We start from the raw sequence: 17911 nt of genomic DNA on the forward strand, positions 1-17911 counted from the left end.
GTATCTATCCAGGACTCAGTGAAGAAAATTCCACAACTGTCACATATGCGTCTGTCCAGGACTCAGTGAAGAAAATTCCACAACTCTCACATACGCATCTGTCCAGGACTCAGTGAAGAAAATTCCACAACTCTCACATACGCATCTGTTCCTCAGATTTTTGTTTAAGTTAAATTGGTAAAATACGAAAAGAAAATCTGGATTGAGTTTCAAATCATCTTAAATAGCAATCCTATGAACAATTATAACTGCAATTTCAAACACTAAGACTTAAATATATCACTTGATCATACAATTATCTGAAAACATATGATCAAAAACTTTGGTCAAGAGTTTCTTTCATGAATTCTTCAAGGACAGCTACCACATTTTTGGCTTCAGGCATTTCTTCATGTTCCACTTTAACAATCTTCAAAAGTATATCTCCGCTACCACAGTTCTTTAGGAACATGTAACATTTAAACAAAGCATAATGATTCATTTCTGCCTGTTGGATAAATCTCTTCAAATTGTTTGTGTCTTGTATGGCCTAGAAAAAGATTACCCAGTTAAAAATGTGTTAAGTGAAATAATAATGAAGCTAAAAAAAATAACTCCTATCCAGCTGAGAACTCAACATATCTTCCTGAATTGTTTGCTTTTCATATTACATATTTCCAAAATTTACAGTGCAGTATGCTTTGCCCTTGGTAGAAGAAAATCTCTCTGTTTTTTTCTTGTTTCGCTCTTGTTGCCCAGGCTGGAGTACAATGGCTCGATCTTGGAGTTTGTACTCCGCCTCCTGGGTTCAAGTGATTTTCCTGCCTCAGCCTCTGAAGTAGCTGGGACTACAGGTGTGCGCCACCACACCCGGCTAATTTTGTATTTTTAGTAGAGACAGGGTTTCACCATGTTGGCCAGGCTGGTCTCAAACTTCTGACCTCAAGTGATCCACCCGCCTCAGCCTCCCAAAGTGTTGGAATTACAGGTGTGAGCCACTACGCCCAGCTGAAAATCTCTTTTTTTTTTTTTTTTTTTTTTGAGACGGAGTCTCCGTCTGTCGCCCAGGCTGGAGTGCAGTGGCCGGATCTCAGCTCACTACAAGCTCCGCCTCCCGGGTTCACGCCATTCTCCTACCTCAGCCTCCCGAGTAGCTGGGACTACAGGCGCCCGCCACCTCGCCCGGCTAGTTTTTTGTACTTTATAGTAGAGACGGGGTTTCACCGAGTTAGCCAGGATGGTCTCGATCTCATGACCTTGTGATCTACCCGTCTCGGCCTCCCAAAGTGCTGGGATTACAGGCTTGAGCCACTGCGCCCGGCCGAAAATCTCTTATACGAAGTAAAAATACTTTAAAATAATCTCCTGCCTAGCATGGTGGCTCATGACTGTAATCCCAACACTCTGGGAGCCCCAGGCAAAAGGATTGCTTAAGGGCCGGTAGTTTGAGACTAGCCTGGGCAACACAGTGAGATCCCATCTCTACAAAAAATAAAATAATTAGCCGAGTGTGGTGGTGCACACCTGTAGTTTCAGCTACTCAGGAGGCTGAGACAGGAAGATTGCTTGAACCCAGGAGGTTAAGGCTGCAGTGAGCCATTATTGCACCACTGCACTCCAGCCTGAGTGAGAAAGTAATATTCTGTCTCTTTAAAACAAACAAAACTCCTAAATAAGGTGACAACAAGTCTCCATCAGAATTCTTTTTTTTTTTTTTTTTTTTTTTTTTTAGACAAAGTCTTACTCTGTCACCCAGGCCAGAGTGCAGTGGCATAATCTGGGCTCATTGCAACCTCTGCCTCCTGGGTTCAAGCAATTTTCATGCCTCAGCCTCCTGACATAGCTGGGATAACAGGCAGGTGCCACAATGCCCAGCTAATTTTTGTAATTTTAGTAGAGACAGGGTTTTGCCATGTTGACCAGGCTGGTCTTGAACTCCTGGCCTCAAGCAGTCCACCTGCCGTGGTCTCCCAAAGTGCTGGGATTACAGGCGTGAGCCACCGCGCCCAGCCCCCAACAGAATTTTGAAAACTTAGGCACTGAACCACTTTTTTTGTGCTTTGCAACTAAGATAAGTCGCAAATTGTGACCAAGACTGATGTTCCTTAAATATAAGCAAGCATTCAACCCAATTTATTAGAAATGATATGTATACAGAAGCTACCAAAAACTAACGTAAGTGTCTTCTGATAATTCCAGTTTTGAGAACATCCTAATTAACAAGCATCACAGCTATAAAGCAAGTTTGTTACTCTGTCACTGGTACTAATTAAAATTCAGACAAAAATTTCATGTGCGACTTGGCACACAGCCAACTAATTACCTTTAGTTTAAAGTTCTCCAGTACTTGTCGGAAAAGAAAAGGGTTACCTCCTTCAGCACCATTTAAAAAAGCTTGCATCCAATCCTCACAAAACCGGTTACTTCCTATAAAACATTTCAGAGAGACTAAATAAAATGAAATTTTACAAAGCTTTATTTATTTATTTCAGACAGAGTTTCGCTCTTGTTGCCCAGGCTGGAGTGCAATGGCATGATCTTGGCTCACTGCAACCTCCACCTCCTGGATTTAAGTGATTCTCCTGCCTCAGCCTCCTGAGTAGCTGGGATTACAGGTGCCTGCCACCATGCCTGGCTAATTTTTTTGTATTTTTAGTAGAGACAGGGTTTCACAATATTGGCCAGGCTGGTCTCGAACTCCTGACCTCCGATCCACCTGCCTCAGCCTCCCAAAGTGCTGGGATTACAGCTGTGAGCCACCACGCCCGACCCATTTATTTATATATAAAACATCTATAATTAATTATTTAAGACTTGTATAATGGCCTAAAAAAAATGGTGTGCTCACCACATGGCTAAGGAATACCAAAATGGCTGAAGCCCCCTGTATGCCCCTTCCCAATCACATCCCCCTTCCTTTCCCATCAGAAAGCATGATCATTCCCACAGACGTCTTTAAACTTTTCCCATATACCTTTGTGTGTGCCAGCCTTATCTACATTATTCTGCATATGTTAAAACTTTTATGTATTTTTTCTTTTATGGTTATTTCACTAAATAGTATGTTTGAAAGCTATATTGACACAAGTAGCTCTAGTTCATTCATTTTCACTGCTCTGTTATATTCCATTGCATGAATATAGCAGTTTAACAGTTTTCCTGTTGATAAACACTTAAATTGCTTCCAATTCCTTCCTTTTTTCAAATAATGCCTTTATGGACATTTTAAAATTCGTCTCCTTGTGTACACATACTTGAATTTCTTTATGTACTAGGCGTGGAATTGCTAGGCATAGCATGATTTCCATGTTTCTAGAATTATATTGTTTTCAGCAAGTGGTTTCTCATTGTTTGAGATAACCATGTAAAACTGCGCAAGGCAGGAAGAATAAGGTTGTATCATATGCTCTCAGTGCAAAGATGGGGACTCGCAAGAGATGTAGGAAGGCTGCTTCAGAGGTTGTAGCTCACCTGCATTGCAGAACTGAGGCTGGGAGCTGCTGCAATCGATGACCACAGACTTATGTTGCTCCTCTGTCATGGCCATGCACAAAGAAGTCATGGTGCCTTCATGAATAAGTCCTTGAAGACTGGCCACACTCAGAAACCTGCCACACACACAAGTCCATTTCCACAAACAATATTGCAGGACGGAAGGGTGAAAACAAATTTATTTTGCACTAGGCTGGTGGGGAAGGGATGGGAGGAGCAGTTTACAAACATAGATGTCAATCTTGCTGTGGAAAATCTTTTCTCTTTGAAAAAACTGTGTTCTTTACCTGTTAATGTCTCTCTTTGTTTTTTCATCTGATTCTTTAACTTCAACAGGAGTATAACTCAAAGCCTATGAGAGAAAAATGAAACCTGATTGGTATATATATTCCAGTTTTTCTTGAGCAGCTACTCATGACTAAATGTCCCTATAAGTCCCTACCACACTGGACAACGATTGACGGGCACTGGTCACAAACTCTCCAGAGCCTTGTTCAGCCACTGCTCATTAACATTTTATAGAATCAAAATTGCTTTGGATTTTTGTTTACCTTTTCAAATTGTTTTGGAAACTATACCTTTCCCAGATGACTTTGAAAAGTAATTATTTTAAAATGTTTTATCCTATTAGGAAGACTTAGCATTTGAAATCCAACTCTACCTTAGTAATATCACTTTCTAGATCTGAGAAAATAAAGTGTGGTCTATCTTGATAGCAAGCGTAGTTTCAATATTTGGGGAGGGATGGGAGTCATACTCGGAGAAAATCAGTATGTTTCTAAATGATCCAAAGTGATTCTCAGTTAAGGAAATGCTCTCGTTTGGGCAGTACTTACAGCATGTAGCAGAAAGGTAAGCTTTTCCTGAAAGAGAAGAACAACCCTTTGGATTGGGCATACAACATCCTCAAACCAGCTGCTCAGATAGGACTTTCTGTGACTCTCCAGGCCCCTTTCCTAAATCAAGAAAGAATGCCATTTGCTTTAATAGAAGCCTTCCCTTTAGTGGACTTCATATTTTCTTCATCATGTCCTTGATGGTAAAAAAGACCAGGATAGATACCTCCCTTTTTAAAGCTAACACCACCAATTCAAAAAAAGAAACTGCGATATATCTTTCCTGGCTTGTTGGGCAGGGTGAGGATTAATTCTGTGCTGAATTTATTTAAAACACACCAAGAAATACATTCTATAAAATGAAGAGACTGAATTAATAGGGTTCCATGCTATTTCTTCACAGGGAAGAGTTGGGCATTCACATGCCCCTGTCCTCCCACTATACTGTGCACTCAATGGAGATATTCACTCAATAATCCTCATTTCCCCAGCACTTGCGGTACAGTGTCTAAAACATGTATAGTATGAGCTTATTAAGTGCCTATTGAATGACTAAAGGCATGTAGATACAGAATTCATTCGTATTCAGAATGTGAACAGGGAAGGATACAAGTAACTCATCAAAGCACTCCACCCCACTTCAGATGTCAGGCATGCTGCCATGAGCACATCTGGCTTTCTAGGCTATGCTGCTCCCTAAAGACCAGTATCACACAGGAAGAGCTCTAGTCTGGGAGAACAGCTCTATTAGACTTGCATCCCTTGCTCACTCCTGCACTATCCCTTCCTCTCTCCTGCAGTATCTTCTAAGTATGTGAAAAGTAAAACTCCTACTATATATGTAATAGGTTGTAAATTTGTGAGAGTCATGACTAACAACTGCTACAAGCTGAAAGCAGTTTTTGTTTGCTTTTTTGGGACAAGGTGTCACTCTGTCATCCAGGCTGGAGTGCAGTGGTGCGATCATAGCTACTGCAGCCTCAACTTCCCAGGCTCAAGCGATCCTCCCACCTCAGCTTCCCAAGTAGCTAGGACCACAGGTGCGTGCCACCATGTCTGGCTAATTTTTGTATTTTTTGTAGAGAAGGGGTTTCATCTTGTTGCTCAGGCTGGTCTTGAACTCCTGGGCTCAAGTGATCTGCCCGCTTCAGCCTCTCAAAGTGCTGAGATTACAGGTGTGAGCCACCACACCCAGCCAGTTTTTCAAAGGTTTGAATAAGTTGATATGGATATGCCTAATTCATAAAAGATCAATTAATGAAAATAGAATGTTTTTAAGAATCTTTGATGTTGAGTTCAAGAACAGCCATACTATTGCATAGCATGTCTTTGTGCCAGAGGCTGCATGGACCACTACTTCTGACCATAATACAAATCTTATATGCCTAGAAATCAGGAAAAGGACATCCTCTTCCTCGCCAGGCATGTTACTACATGCCATTGAATAGATCAAATTTTTCTTTCTTTTTTTTTTTTTTTGAGATGGAGTCTCCCTCCTTCGCCCAGGCTGGAGTGCAGTGGCGCGATCTCAGCTCACTGCAAGCTCTGCCTCCCGGGTTCACGCCATTCTCCTGCCTCAGCCTCCTGAGTAGCTGGGACTACAGGCACCCGCCACCGCGCCCGGGCTAATTTTTTGTATTTTTAGTAGAGACGGGGTTTCACCGTGGTCTCAATCTCCTGACCTTGTGATCCGCCCGCCTCAGCCTCCCAAAGTGCTGGGATTACAGGCATGAGCCACCGCGCCCGGCTAGATCAAATTTTTCATAGATACAAAACATCAGAAGTAGTCTTGTGAAACTTTCAGCACTTACAGAACTATGTTCCCTGTATCCCTTTAAAATCACCTGTGCTGGGTGTGGTGGCTCACACCTGTAATCCCAGCATTTTGGGAGGCTGAGGCAGGTGGATTACTTGAGCTCAGGAGTTCAAGACAAGCCTGGGCAAAATGGCAAAACCCCACCTCTACCAAAAATACAATTATCTGGGCATGGTGGTGCATGCCTGTGGTATCAGCTACTTGGGAGGCTGAGGTGGGAGGATCACTGGAGCCCAGAAAAGGCTGCAGTAAGCCATGATCGTGCCACTGCACTCCAGCCTGGGTGATAGAGTGAGACCCTATCTCAAAAAATAAAAAAGAAAAAGAAAAGAAAAAAGAAAAAGAAACCACCTATAGGCCAGGCACAATGGCTTGCATCTGTAATCTCAGCACTTTGGGTGGCTGCGTTGGGAGGATTGCTTGAGGCCAGGAATCCTAGACCAGCCTGGGCAACAAAGTGAGACCCTCATCTCGACAAAAAATACCAAAAGTTAACCAGGAGTGTTGGTATCTGCCTGTAGTCCCAGCTATTTGGGAGGCTGAGGCAAGAAGATTGCTTGAGCCCCAAGAGGCTGAGGCTGCAGGTTGCCTGATCGCACCACTGCCCTGCAGCTTGGGCAACAAAGCAAGACCCTGTCTTAAAAAAAAAAAAAAAAACTCACCTCTCTACTAGCTCACAAAGTGGCAAGTTTCTAGAATATAGGTGTCTTTGTGTCTATATGATTTGACAAGTAGAGCAATCACAGTATATTAATCATTTCAGTCTTTATTTTATTTTTTTAATTCTTTTGAGACGGAGTCTCACTCTGTTGCTCAGGCTGGAGTGCAGTGGTGCGATCTCGGCTCACTGAAACCTCTGCCTCCCGGGTTCAAGTGATTCGCCTGCCTCAGCCTCCGGAGTAGCTGGGATTACAGGCACCCACTACCATGCCCGGCTAATTTTTCCATTTTTAGTAGAGTCGAGGTTTCATCATATTGACCAGGCTGGTCTCTGACCTTGTGATCTGCCCACCTCGGCCTCCCGAAGTGCTGGGATTACAGGTGTGAGCCACTGAGCCTGGCCCCATTTCAGTCTTTAAAAACCATTAAGTCAGTCACCTTACCTCACAATTCATGTTATTTTTCAGCCCTTGAACGTACTTGTCCAATTCAAGCCTGAAAGTATGTTCTTAAGGAAGCAATAAAGGATGAATAATGAAGACAGTATTTTGTCTCTCAATGAGAAATATAAAATCTCTCAAATAATGTAAGCTGCAAATGCAAGCAAGCCAAGGCAAAATGGCCACATGAAGGTATGAAATTCAACTAAATACACGAGGAGTAGAAAAGCTTTTTGGAGGTTGGTAGTAATAGTCTTCCACCTGCCTTCCCATGTTTTTCTTCCTGATGTTCTCAAAAACCAAAGAAAGGATATAGCTCAAGTCCTTTTTCAGACCCTCCTAAAAAACAGACCACATATTCTGAAGGGTTATGTTCAGAGTCTGTCGTTACTGTTTCAGGAAGCAATTTTTCATTTTGGAAAAGGCAGTAATAACAACCAACTCGGTAACCTGGAATTCTAGAAAAGAAAGAAAATGTAAAATGCATTATTTTGGTTACTCATGCATCTATAATTTTGTGGACTGCTCTGAATTTCGGTCATCTTGATCTGGCAACACCATTAAACTGCCCAGTAACTCAGAGATTCCCAGACTTCTTGTTGGTGTGCTTGTAGCAGCAAAGAAAAACGAATGTGGGCCGGGCGCGGTGGCTCAAGCCTGTAATCCCAGCACTTTGGGAGGCCGAGATGGGCGGATCACGAGGTCAGGAGATCGAGACCATCCTGGCGAACACAGTGAAACCCCGTCTCTACTAAGAAATACAAAAAATAGCCGGGCGAGATGGCGGGCGCCTGTAGTCCCAGCTACTCGGGAGGCTGAGGCCGGAGAATGGCGTGAACCCGGGAGGCGGAGCTTGCAGTGAGCTGAGATCCGGCCACTGCACTCCAGCCTGGGCTACAGAGCGAGACTCCGTCTCAAAAAAAAAAAAAAAAAAAGAAAAACGAATGTGTACCCTGGAGGGCTTTAGTTAAAGCAGCCACTACCATACATGAAATTTCTTTGAATTCTCCTGTCTTACGTGAAGAATTCACACAAATTTCACTCTAGTTCATACCCACGTTTATATTTTTAAAAAAAGCATGTTCTCCCCTCTCCCAAACTTTTACAAATTGATGTTTCAGGCAGATGTGCCTGAAGGTGGCCTCATCCTTGGGACGTGGCCTCAAACTCCTGAGGGAACCTGTATGCTAACTTCACGGCCTGAGTTGAACTATAATTAAGAGGTGTAATGGAGGCTGGACGTGGTGGCTCACACCTGTAATCCCAGCACTTTGGGAGGCCAAGGCAAGTGAATCACCTGAGGTCAGGAGTATGAGACCAGCCTGGCCAACATGGTGAAATCCCATCTCTACTAAAAATATAAAAAGTAGCCAGGTGTGGTGGTGCATGCCTGTAATCCCAGCTATTCGGGATGCTGAGGCAGGAGAATTGCTTGAACCAGGGAGGTGGAGGTTGCAGTGAGCCAAGATCAGACTACTGTACTCCAGCCTGGGCAACAGAATGAGTCTCTGTCTAAAAAAAAAAAAAAAAAAAAAAAAAAATAGAGGTGTAATGGAAAGACAGTTGGAATTGAACTAAGAATGCTCATGTTTAAGCCTGAACTCCATCAATTTGACCAGCCTCATGACCTGAGCTTACATAAACTTCTCTGAGTTTATTTCCTCATCTGAAAATGAAAATAAAAGTACCTGCTATATTTCCCCTTTGTAAGGAAAACTACAAAAGTTTGTGAAAATACTTTAGAAATTGTATACAAATTTAGTTTTAATAATCAACTCTTTCTTCTAAGTACAAAACTTACTAGTCTGGGCAACATAGTGGGATGTCATTTCTACAAAAAAAAAAAAAAAATTTAAAAATTAGTTGGGCATAGTAGTGCCTGCCTGCAGTCCCAGATACTTGGGAGGCTGAGGTGAGAGGATTGCTTAAGCCCAGGAGGTCAAGGCTGCAGTGAGCTGTAATCACGCCGCTGCACTCCAGCTTGGGCAACAAAGCAAGACCTTGTCTCAAAAAAATAAGCTAATTAAATAAAGTGCAATTGCGTGCCAGGGTCTCTGCCATTCAATTAATTCCATTCCACAAATGTTTATGTGTGAGGCCCAGTGCTCGGGCTGCCAGAGAACAAAGACAAATTCTGCAGGTCTAGTAGGAGCTGATCTTTTGGAGTTTCTCATCACTTCTCATATTTAGTTCAGAAACAAAAACTCAGGACACAGCACATTTTGCACTTACTTCAGCTCCACAGATGCAACATTACCCAGCCCTTCAAAGACTGCACCTTTTGAAAGACGCTTAGCAATAAAACTGCGCAGCTCTGGCTCCACTTCGGATGGTAGATTAGTATCCGCCAAGGAGAGGCTTGACAAATGAAAGACACACATTCTTTACCAGTGGACTAGTGTATTCACACCCATTAAGTCAGACAGAATGGTACCAAAGCCAAGGGCTCTTTTAAGGACGGTGGGAAGCTGTCCTTATAAATCCTATTGGTGAAGCTCCTAGGAATGTATGTCACTAAGTATGATCTACCTCATCAAATAGCTTAAAATAGTCCTATCTTTCCAGCTCATTCTCTCCAGTACTGTGACTCCACTGGAACCCCCAATCCACTGACCCTACCTCTTTTTCACAGTCTCTCAAGTTTCTCATCTCATTTCCCTCCTTATTCCACCTTAATTCCATGGTCAGTCATTATAATCACACCCCTGCACACATTCTTATCTTTTTTATCTTTCAACTTCATTGAGGTATAATTGATGATTTAAAATTTTCAGGGCTGGGACCGGGCGCAGTGGCTCATGCCTATAATCCCAGCACTTTGGGAGGTTGAGGTGGGTGGACCACGAGGTCAGGAGATTGAGATCATCCTGGCTAACACAGTGAAACCCGTCTCTACTAAAAAAATACAAAAAAATTAGCCAGGCATGGTGGTGGGTGCCGGTAGTCCCAGCTACTCGGGAGGCTGAGGCAGAAGAATGGCCTGAACCCGGGAGGCGGAGCTTGCAGTGAGCCGAGATCGTGCCACTGCACTCCAGCCTGGCCAACAGAGGGAGACTGTCTCAAAAAACAACAACAACAACAAAAAAATTTCAGGACTGGGCAAGGTGGCTCATGCCTGTAATCCCAACACTTTGGGAGGCAGAAGTGGGCAGATCACTTCAGTCCAGGAGTTCAAGACTAGACTGGGCAACATGGCGAAACCCCATCTCTATCAGAAATACAAAAATTAGCCAGGCGTGGTGGTCAGTAGTCCCAGATACTGGGGAGGCTGTAGTGAGAGGATCACCTGAGGCCGGGGAGGTTGATGCTGCAGCGAGCCAAGATCATGCCACTGCACTCCAACCTGGGCAGCAGAGCAAGACCCGGTCTCAATTTAAAAGGAAAAAAAAAAAAGGATTTCTTTCTAGCTAATCACCAAGCACAAGTATGTGGATTTGTTTGTCCCAGCCTTGAATGAACCAGCCAATGAGGAAATCAGGATGAGGTTCCTAGGGGACAGGAGGAATTGATGGTTTGACTCAGGGAAAGCTCAGTGGAAATAGAGTACCCACTGACATGCACAGGCCAGAGATACAGGGAAGATAAAAGCACATGCATGAATTACGGTGAAGTTCTTTTTACCTGAAATCATCACCAGAGGGAGTTTCTGCATTTGTGCCACTTGGGCTTCCGTCATCACTGTCCCCTCGTTGCTGTGCCAATCTGCAAGCCACAAAACCAATAGTGCTATCAATTGTGGGCTCTAAACCAAGAGGAGTATGGGGGCCTTGCAAGCAGGGTAAGGCAAGGAGTCAACTAAAAATGCTGCAAGGTGGAAGTGCACTGCCTATCCTCATGACAAGGAAAACCCATACAGCAGTGCTGACAAGAGCCCCTTCTCTCTCCAGGCCACCTAAGGGATGGAGGAAAGGTTAAATACCCAGAAGGTTCAAGGAGACTCCTTTAAAAACCAAACTTGACAGGGCCAAGAAGGTTCCAGGAAAGTCAGTCAGGAGAAGGGAAAAGAGGAAGCAAGAACAGAGGAAAACCAGAGGGTGGGGACAGGGGTGTGTGTGACAGAAATGGGAGAAAGTGGGGAGATAATGACAGAAAGGAGAGGGGACGGGAACTGAAATTATTGAGCGTGCGGGGCACTGCGCTAAACAAAGGGCAGCTGCAGAGTAAGGAGCTGGGATGATATAGGGGCAGATGAAGGGCACAGGTATGGTTGGGCCAGGCATACAAGTCCACGATGGGGGCTGGGAAGAGCAGCGTGAGGCAAGGAGCGCCCTTCAGGCCAGAGACCTTGGCTGGGAGAGGAGAAGATGGCTTTTAGGAGCGGCCGGGCCGCCGGGCCGGGGGTGGGGTGCAAGGCCGGGCGGCGGGCCGGGGGCGGGGCCGCAGGGGCAGGCGGGCTGGCAGGCCGAGCTGGGCGCCAGCACCTGCTTCCGCGGTAGCTGTAAAGACAGTAGTGGCTGCTGGACGGCGGCTCGAGTCTCCGCTCCTCGGCTGAGCCTCCCTCCTCGCTACTCTCTAGCTCCTTTTCATCTCCATCCAGCGATTCCTGCAAGGAGGGGAGCATCGCGACGGCCTCTGGGTGGCCCTGTGTCTCCGCCAAACCGCTCCCCTGCTGCCGTGCAGCCGTCAGTATCCGGGCTCGTCCGGCTCCCGGCGCTCGCACACCTGCGTTCCGCTGGTTTTCCCGGGTTCGCAGGCAAAGACTGCCCTGGAAAGGGAGGCTTTTCACCCCACAGGGGCTGACAGGCGTACTGAGTTCGCCTTTACTGAAAAACTTTTACCATTTATTTTGAACTTATTTTCCTTTGAGTCGTCTAGGAAACTTACTATGTGATGAGGGTGGCACAACTGCCTAGCCACATGGAAAAGAATAAGGCTACTTGTCTGCCTCCTTGTTCGCGTGCCAGCACGCACAGACACCCGTTCGATAAAAAAGTTAAGAATTTAAAATGAATTTTGTTAAAGTGAAAATATGGGATAATGTTAATTCTTGAAGTTAAGGAGGTCTTTCCAAACATAATAAAACAGAAATCATACAGGAAAACGTTTTAAAAATCTGACTATGTAAAAACTAAAAGGCCGGGCACGGTGGCTCACGCCTGTAATCCCAGTGCTTTGGGAGACCGACGCAGGCGGATCACTTGAGGTCAGGAGTTCAAGACCAGCCTGGGCAACATGGTGAAACTCTGTCTCTACCAAAAGTACAAAAAATTAGCCAGGCGTGGTGGTTCACGCCTGTAATCCCAGCAGCCCTTCCAGTCTCTGCCCATTACCCAGTTCTAACACCAATTCACATTTTCAGGTGTTTGTTTCTGCAACACCCTATTCTCCAGTACCAGTTTTCTGTCTCAGTTCATTTTATGATGCTATAAAAGGATACCAAAGAGTGGGCAATTTATAATCACCTCTTAAAGGCCCCACTTCTTAATAGTCTTACAATGGCAGTTAAATTTCAACATGAATTTGGGAGTGGACAAACACTTAAACCATAGCACCACGTGAAGGAGGAGGCAGACTGCAGTGATGTGTCTACAAACCAAGGAATGTCAGGGATTAATGGTCATCACCAGAAGCTAGGAGAGGACATGGAACAGATTCTCCACTAGAGGCTTCAAGAGAGTATGTCCCCACCAGCACCTCCATGTCAACTTCTAGCATCCAGAACTGTGAAACAATACATTTCCATTGTTTTAAGCCACCGTGTGTGTGCGTGTGTTTTGTATTTTTTTTTTAGTAGTACAAACTTTATTCATAAATAAAACTTCATAAAGTTAAAAGCAGGGGCAGTTCCTACTTTAAAAAGGGAATACTGGAAGGCAGCCTGCCATTTTATTTAAAATTACAAGTTAGGTTTTTCAGATGGATAACAGTTGAGATCATTAAATCCCCTTCCTGCTTCTCAGATTTTCACAAAATAGCACATTAAATCCTCAGTCCTAAGCAATCCCAGCAGAGATTCCAAATTGCCTCTCAATATCAAAGTGGATAGCACAGTTTCTTCTCTTGCAATAAGGGTACTCATTTGATGAACAAGGGAGTATAGCAGTCACATTCTTAAAAGATTGTGTTGCAGAAGTTACTGCCATGTCTTCATTCACAATGTGTATCCTCACCTCTATCTCCCATTTAGTAACATTGTCAGTTTCCTTATCTCTCATTTCAACTACATTTAAAAGAGGATTCTAATTGCGGACAACACACGACAGAGGCATTTCAGATCGGACAGTAGTCTCTTGAGATACACTTGATTTTAGTTTTAAGCAGAACTTCCTGGAGAGGTTAAGTTACAATACCACAGTCACGAGGATGGTAGAAAAACTCATAGTAGATATTTGGCAAAACATAGGTTACAAGGCAACCACCTCCTAGAAACACTTCATCGGGGTTCATATACAAATTGTGAAATATCATGGGTTTAATCCTGGCACAGAACCAAAACTGGGTGCATTATACTTGAATAGCTGACCAGTCCCCAGCACAGGTCCATATCAAGGAATGGAGAAAAAAGAGCCCTTTTAACCCCAAAATGGTCTTCATTTGCCCGGACTGAAAACCAAATCTCACTCAGGAAACAGCTGTATTTTTATTTTTTATAGAGACAGGGTATCAAGAAAGAAAGAAAGAAAGAAAGAAACTAATAGAGAGTCCCCACAACAACCCTTTCTTCTATTCCAATCTGGATTTCTTCACATTCTTCCCTGTCAATCCCATTTTTTTCTAAATTATGGTTTATTCTCTTAATTTGCTTTAATCAAATCAAGAGGCAGGAGAATCACCTGATCCTGGAAGGCAGAGGCTGCAGTGAGCCAAGATTGTGCCACTGCTCTCCAGCCTGGGCAACAGAGCGAGACTACGTCTTGGGGGGGGGGGGGAAGAAAGAAATAGAATTTTAGACTGATATGATTGGACATTGAATTCTAGGTTGAAAAGAATTACCCCAGCCGGGTGCAGTGGCTCACACCTGTAATCCCAGCACTTTGGGAGGCTGAGGCAGGTGGATCACCTGAGGTCACGAGTTCAAGACCAGCCTGGCAAACCTGGTGAAACTCTGTCTCTACTAAAAAATATAAAAATTATCCAGGCGTGGTGGCACACACCTGTAGTCCCAGATACTCGGGAGTCTGAGGCAGAAGAATCCCCATGTTGGTCAGGCTGGTCTCGAACTCCTCACCTCATGATCCGCCCTCCTCGGCCTCCCAAAGTGCTGGGATTATAGGCATAAGCCACGACCGTGACCGGCCCAAATCAGTCATTTCTCCAAGAACCTCAGGTTGCTTTTACTGGAGAATGGTATTATAAACCAAGACCCGGGGGCAAAGTATGCTTGCTATGGGGCATTATTGCTTCTAGGCCCTCTCAGCTGATAAGACAAGGAAATATATGTATCTATACTAACTTGAGTATATACCCATATCCATAAATATTTCTCTGTGTATCTATTTTAAAATAAACATGAGTTCATACTGGTGTCTCCAGCTCTAATCCATGGCCACATGGATCATTCTAGCCTCCTCCCCTTGCTTATCTATAAACCCACTACAACGAGAGGCACAGCATGGTAGCTCACGCCTGTAATCTCAACACTTTGAGAAGCTAAGACAGAAGGATCACTTGAGCCCAGGAGTTCAAGACCAGCCTGGACAACAAAGCAAGACCTTATCTCGACAAAAAATAAAAAAATTAGCAAGGCATGGTGGCATGGCCCTGTAGTCCCTGCTACTTGGTGGGCTGAGGTGTGAGGATCCATTGAGCCCAGGAGATCGAGGCTGCAGTGTGCTACGATTGCATCACTGCACTCTACCATTCTGGGCCACCGAAACCCAGCTAATTTTTATTTTCATAGAGAATAGGATATTGCTTTGTTGCCCAGGCTTGCCTTAAACTTTTGGCTTCAAGTGATTCTCCCACCTCAGCCTCCCAAAGTGCTGGGAATGATCTAGCCCACCAGGCCTTCTTTAATTTCTAACAGCATTTTTTTTTTTTTTTTTTTTTTTTTTTGAGACAGTCTCGGTCTGTCGCCAGGCTGGAGTGCAGTGGCGCAATCTTGGCTCACTGCAACCTCTGCCTCCTGGGTTCAAGTGATTCTCCTGCCTCAGCCTCCCAAGTAGCTGGGACTACAGGCACACGCCACCAGGCCCAACCAATTTTTGTATTTTTAGCAGAGACAGGGTTTCACCATGTTGGCCAGGATGGTCTCTCTCTTGACCTTAAGTGATCCGCCCGCCTAAGCCTCCCAACTAACAGCAATATTTTATTGCTTTCATAGTAAAAGTGTTTTAATCTGTTTGTGGTGCTATAACAAAACACTACAGACTGGGGAATTTATGAGTAACAGAATTGTATTTCTTATCTTTTTTTTTTTTTTGAGATGGAGTCTCACTATGTCGCCAAGGCTGGAGTATAGTCGTGCAATCTCAGCTTACTGCAACCTCCACCTGCAAGGTTCAAGCCTCAGCCTGGGTTCTCCTGCCTCAGCCTCCTGAGTAGCTGGGGTTACAGGTGCCCACCACAATGCCCAGCTAATTTTTGTATTTTTAGTAGAGATGGGATTTTGCCATGTTGGCAAGGCTGGTCTCGAACTCTTGATCTCAGGTGATCCACCCACCTCAGCCTTCCAAAGTGCTGGGATTACAGGCATGAGCCACCACACCTGGCCAGCATTTTATTTCTTTTCTTTTTCTTTTTTTTTACCCTGAGATGGAGTTTTGGTCTTATTGCCCAGGCTGGAGTGCAATGGCGCGATCTTGGCTCACTATAACCTCCGCCTCCTGGGTTCAAGCGATTCTCCTGCCTCAGTCTCCCGAGTAGCTGGGATTACAGGCGCCCGCCACCATGCCCAGCTAATTTTTTTTGTATTTTCAGCTCAGGTGAGATAGGCTCTATTTATAGCACAGGGCTAGTTCCTAACTCCTGACCTCGGTGGAGGATCCAACCCACCTCAGCCCTCCCAGTGTTGGGATTACAGGCGGAAGCCACTTATGCCCACTGAATTTTCTTTTCTTTTTTTTTTTTTTTTTGAGATTTGAGTCTGGCTCTGCCTAGGGGCTGGAGGCAGGTGGCTAGGATCTCAGCTTCACTGCAAGCTCCGGGCCCTGGTTTACTCCTGCCTCATTCTCCCGAGTAGCTGACTACAGGCGCGCTTTACCCTTTTGCCCGGCTAGTTTTGTATTTTTTATAGAGACGGGGTTTCCACTCAGTATAGCTAGAATGGTCTCGATCTTCTGACTGGGTGAATCTCTGGCCCTCAGCTCCTAGCAAGCATAGGGATTATAGGTCATTTTCATCAAGGCCTGCCTGAATTTTTATTTTCTTATGGTCTGAAATTTGGAAATCTAAGATTGCACAAGTACTCTGCGTCTGACAGGACATTCTTGCTGTGACCACTTGGTGGAAGGTAGGAGAGAGTGTGAGTTTAGTTCCTTCCAGCACTTTGTAATAATAAACCCACTAATCCACCTTAATACCATTTATTTAATTCACTCAAGTAAAGGTCCTAATTTAATGCTACTACATTGGTGTGATGCCTTCAAGGAGTGGGAATATCTGGTATACATTGTAATATGGTTTTGAAGTTTTTATTTTTAATTCATTTTTGATAGAGATGGTCTCACTATGGCACCCAGGCTGATTCCCACACTCCTGGCCTCAAGCCACTCCCTCCTGCCTCGGTCTCCCCAAAGACTGACTACAGGCTTGAGCAACTGCATCCAGCCTGGAACTTCCTTTTTGAGACACAGCTCTCTATCGCCCAGGCCGGAGGCAGGGTATAATCTTGGCTCACTGCAGCCTCTGCCTTCCCGGGTTCAAGTGATTCTCCTGGCTTCCATCCCTAGTAGCAAGGCAGCGTCTCACCATGCCTGGCTATTTTTTTTTTTTTTTTTTTTTTTTTGGTATTTTTAGTAAAGACTGGGTTTCACCATGCTGGCCAGACAGTTGGATCTCAACTCCTTGACTCCTGTGATCCCACTCCACTCCTAGCTCCCAGGAGTGTAGTTGGGATTGCATGGAGCCACTGCCTGTTTGAATTTATCCTTTTAAAAATTCAATCTAGCCCTACACTTACTTTGTGCTTTCGGGCAAATTACTCCAGCTCTCTTAAGTCTCTTTTATCTCATCTCTATTAACAAGTTGACAATAATGGCTCCTACCCCAGAGGCTGAGATAAATAATGTTAAAACTTACTACAATGCTTGGCACACGGTAGGTGCTCCATGGATGTCTGCTATTATTTTCTGCTTTTAATAGTAACACATAATTTACATCACTAGTTATTACTATATGCCAAGCTCTGTTCGGAGTGCAGCCAGATGAAGTTTAAGTGCCTTGCCCAAAGTCAGGCAGCTAGGCAGTGGCACTGGTGGACTATGAACCCAAGCACTGGGCTTTTAACCACCTCTCACTTGCATGATCCTCCAGTTGCCCTCTTAGAACTCCTCTGTGCCAGGCCGGGCGCGGTGGCTCAAGCCTGTAATCCCAGCACTTTGGGAGGCCGAGACGGGCGGATCACGAGGTCAGGAGATCGAGACCATCCTGGCTAACACGGTGAAACCCTGTCTCTACTAAAAATATAAAAAAAATAAGCCGGGCAAGGTGGCGGGCGCCTGTAGTCCCAGCTACACGGGAGGCTGAGGCAGGAGAATGGCGGGAACCCGGGAGGCGGAGCTTGCAGTGAGCTGAGATCCGGCCACAGC

The 17911-nt window shown here is 44.7% G+C and overlaps 1 protein-coding gene across 1 annotated transcript; it reads right to left on the reverse strand.

Annotated features, from left to right (window-relative positions):
- Positions 1-146: 146 nt before the first annotated feature.
- C17H17orf75 (chromosome 17 C17orf75 homolog) lies at positions 147-11862 on the reverse strand. Its single transcript, XM_003912586.5, has 10 exons — positions 11645-11862; positions 10845-10925; positions 9456-9581; positions 7538-7681; positions 7227-7284; positions 4308-4427; positions 3759-3823; positions 3451-3587; positions 2303-2406; positions 147-529 (listed from the first exon to the last, which is right to left on the reverse strand). Exons 1-10 carry the CDS (start codon positions 11782-11784, stop codon positions 314-316), a joined length of 1191 nt encoding a protein of 396 aa, XP_003912635.1. The 5' UTR covers positions 11785-11862; the 3' UTR covers positions 147-313.
- Between the last annotated feature and the right edge of the window lie 6049 nt (positions 11863-17911).

Source organism: Papio anubis, chromosome 17 (genome assembly GCF_008728515.1).
Source record: "Papio anubis isolate 15944 chromosome 17, Panubis1.0, whole genome shotgun sequence".
NCBI classification, from domain to species: domain Eukaryota; kingdom Metazoa; phylum Chordata; class Mammalia; order Primates; family Cercopithecidae; genus Papio; species Papio anubis.

Excerpts from the sequence above, each read along its gene's own strand:
- C17H17orf75 (XM_003912586.5), bottom strand. The coding sequence starts at position 11,784 with ATGCTCCCCTCCTTGCAGGAATCGCTGGATGGAGATGAAAAGGAGCTA. Across the intron at positions 7,285-7,537 it reads TCTGAAAAAGGACTTGAGCT|TTTCAGGCTTGAATTGGACA; the intron begins ATATCCTTTCTT and ends TTAAGAACATAC. Across the intron at positions 4,428-7,226 it reads AAAATAACATGAATTGTGAG|GAAAGGGGCCTGGAGAGTCA; the intron begins GTAAGGTGACTG and ends TTCTTGATTTAG.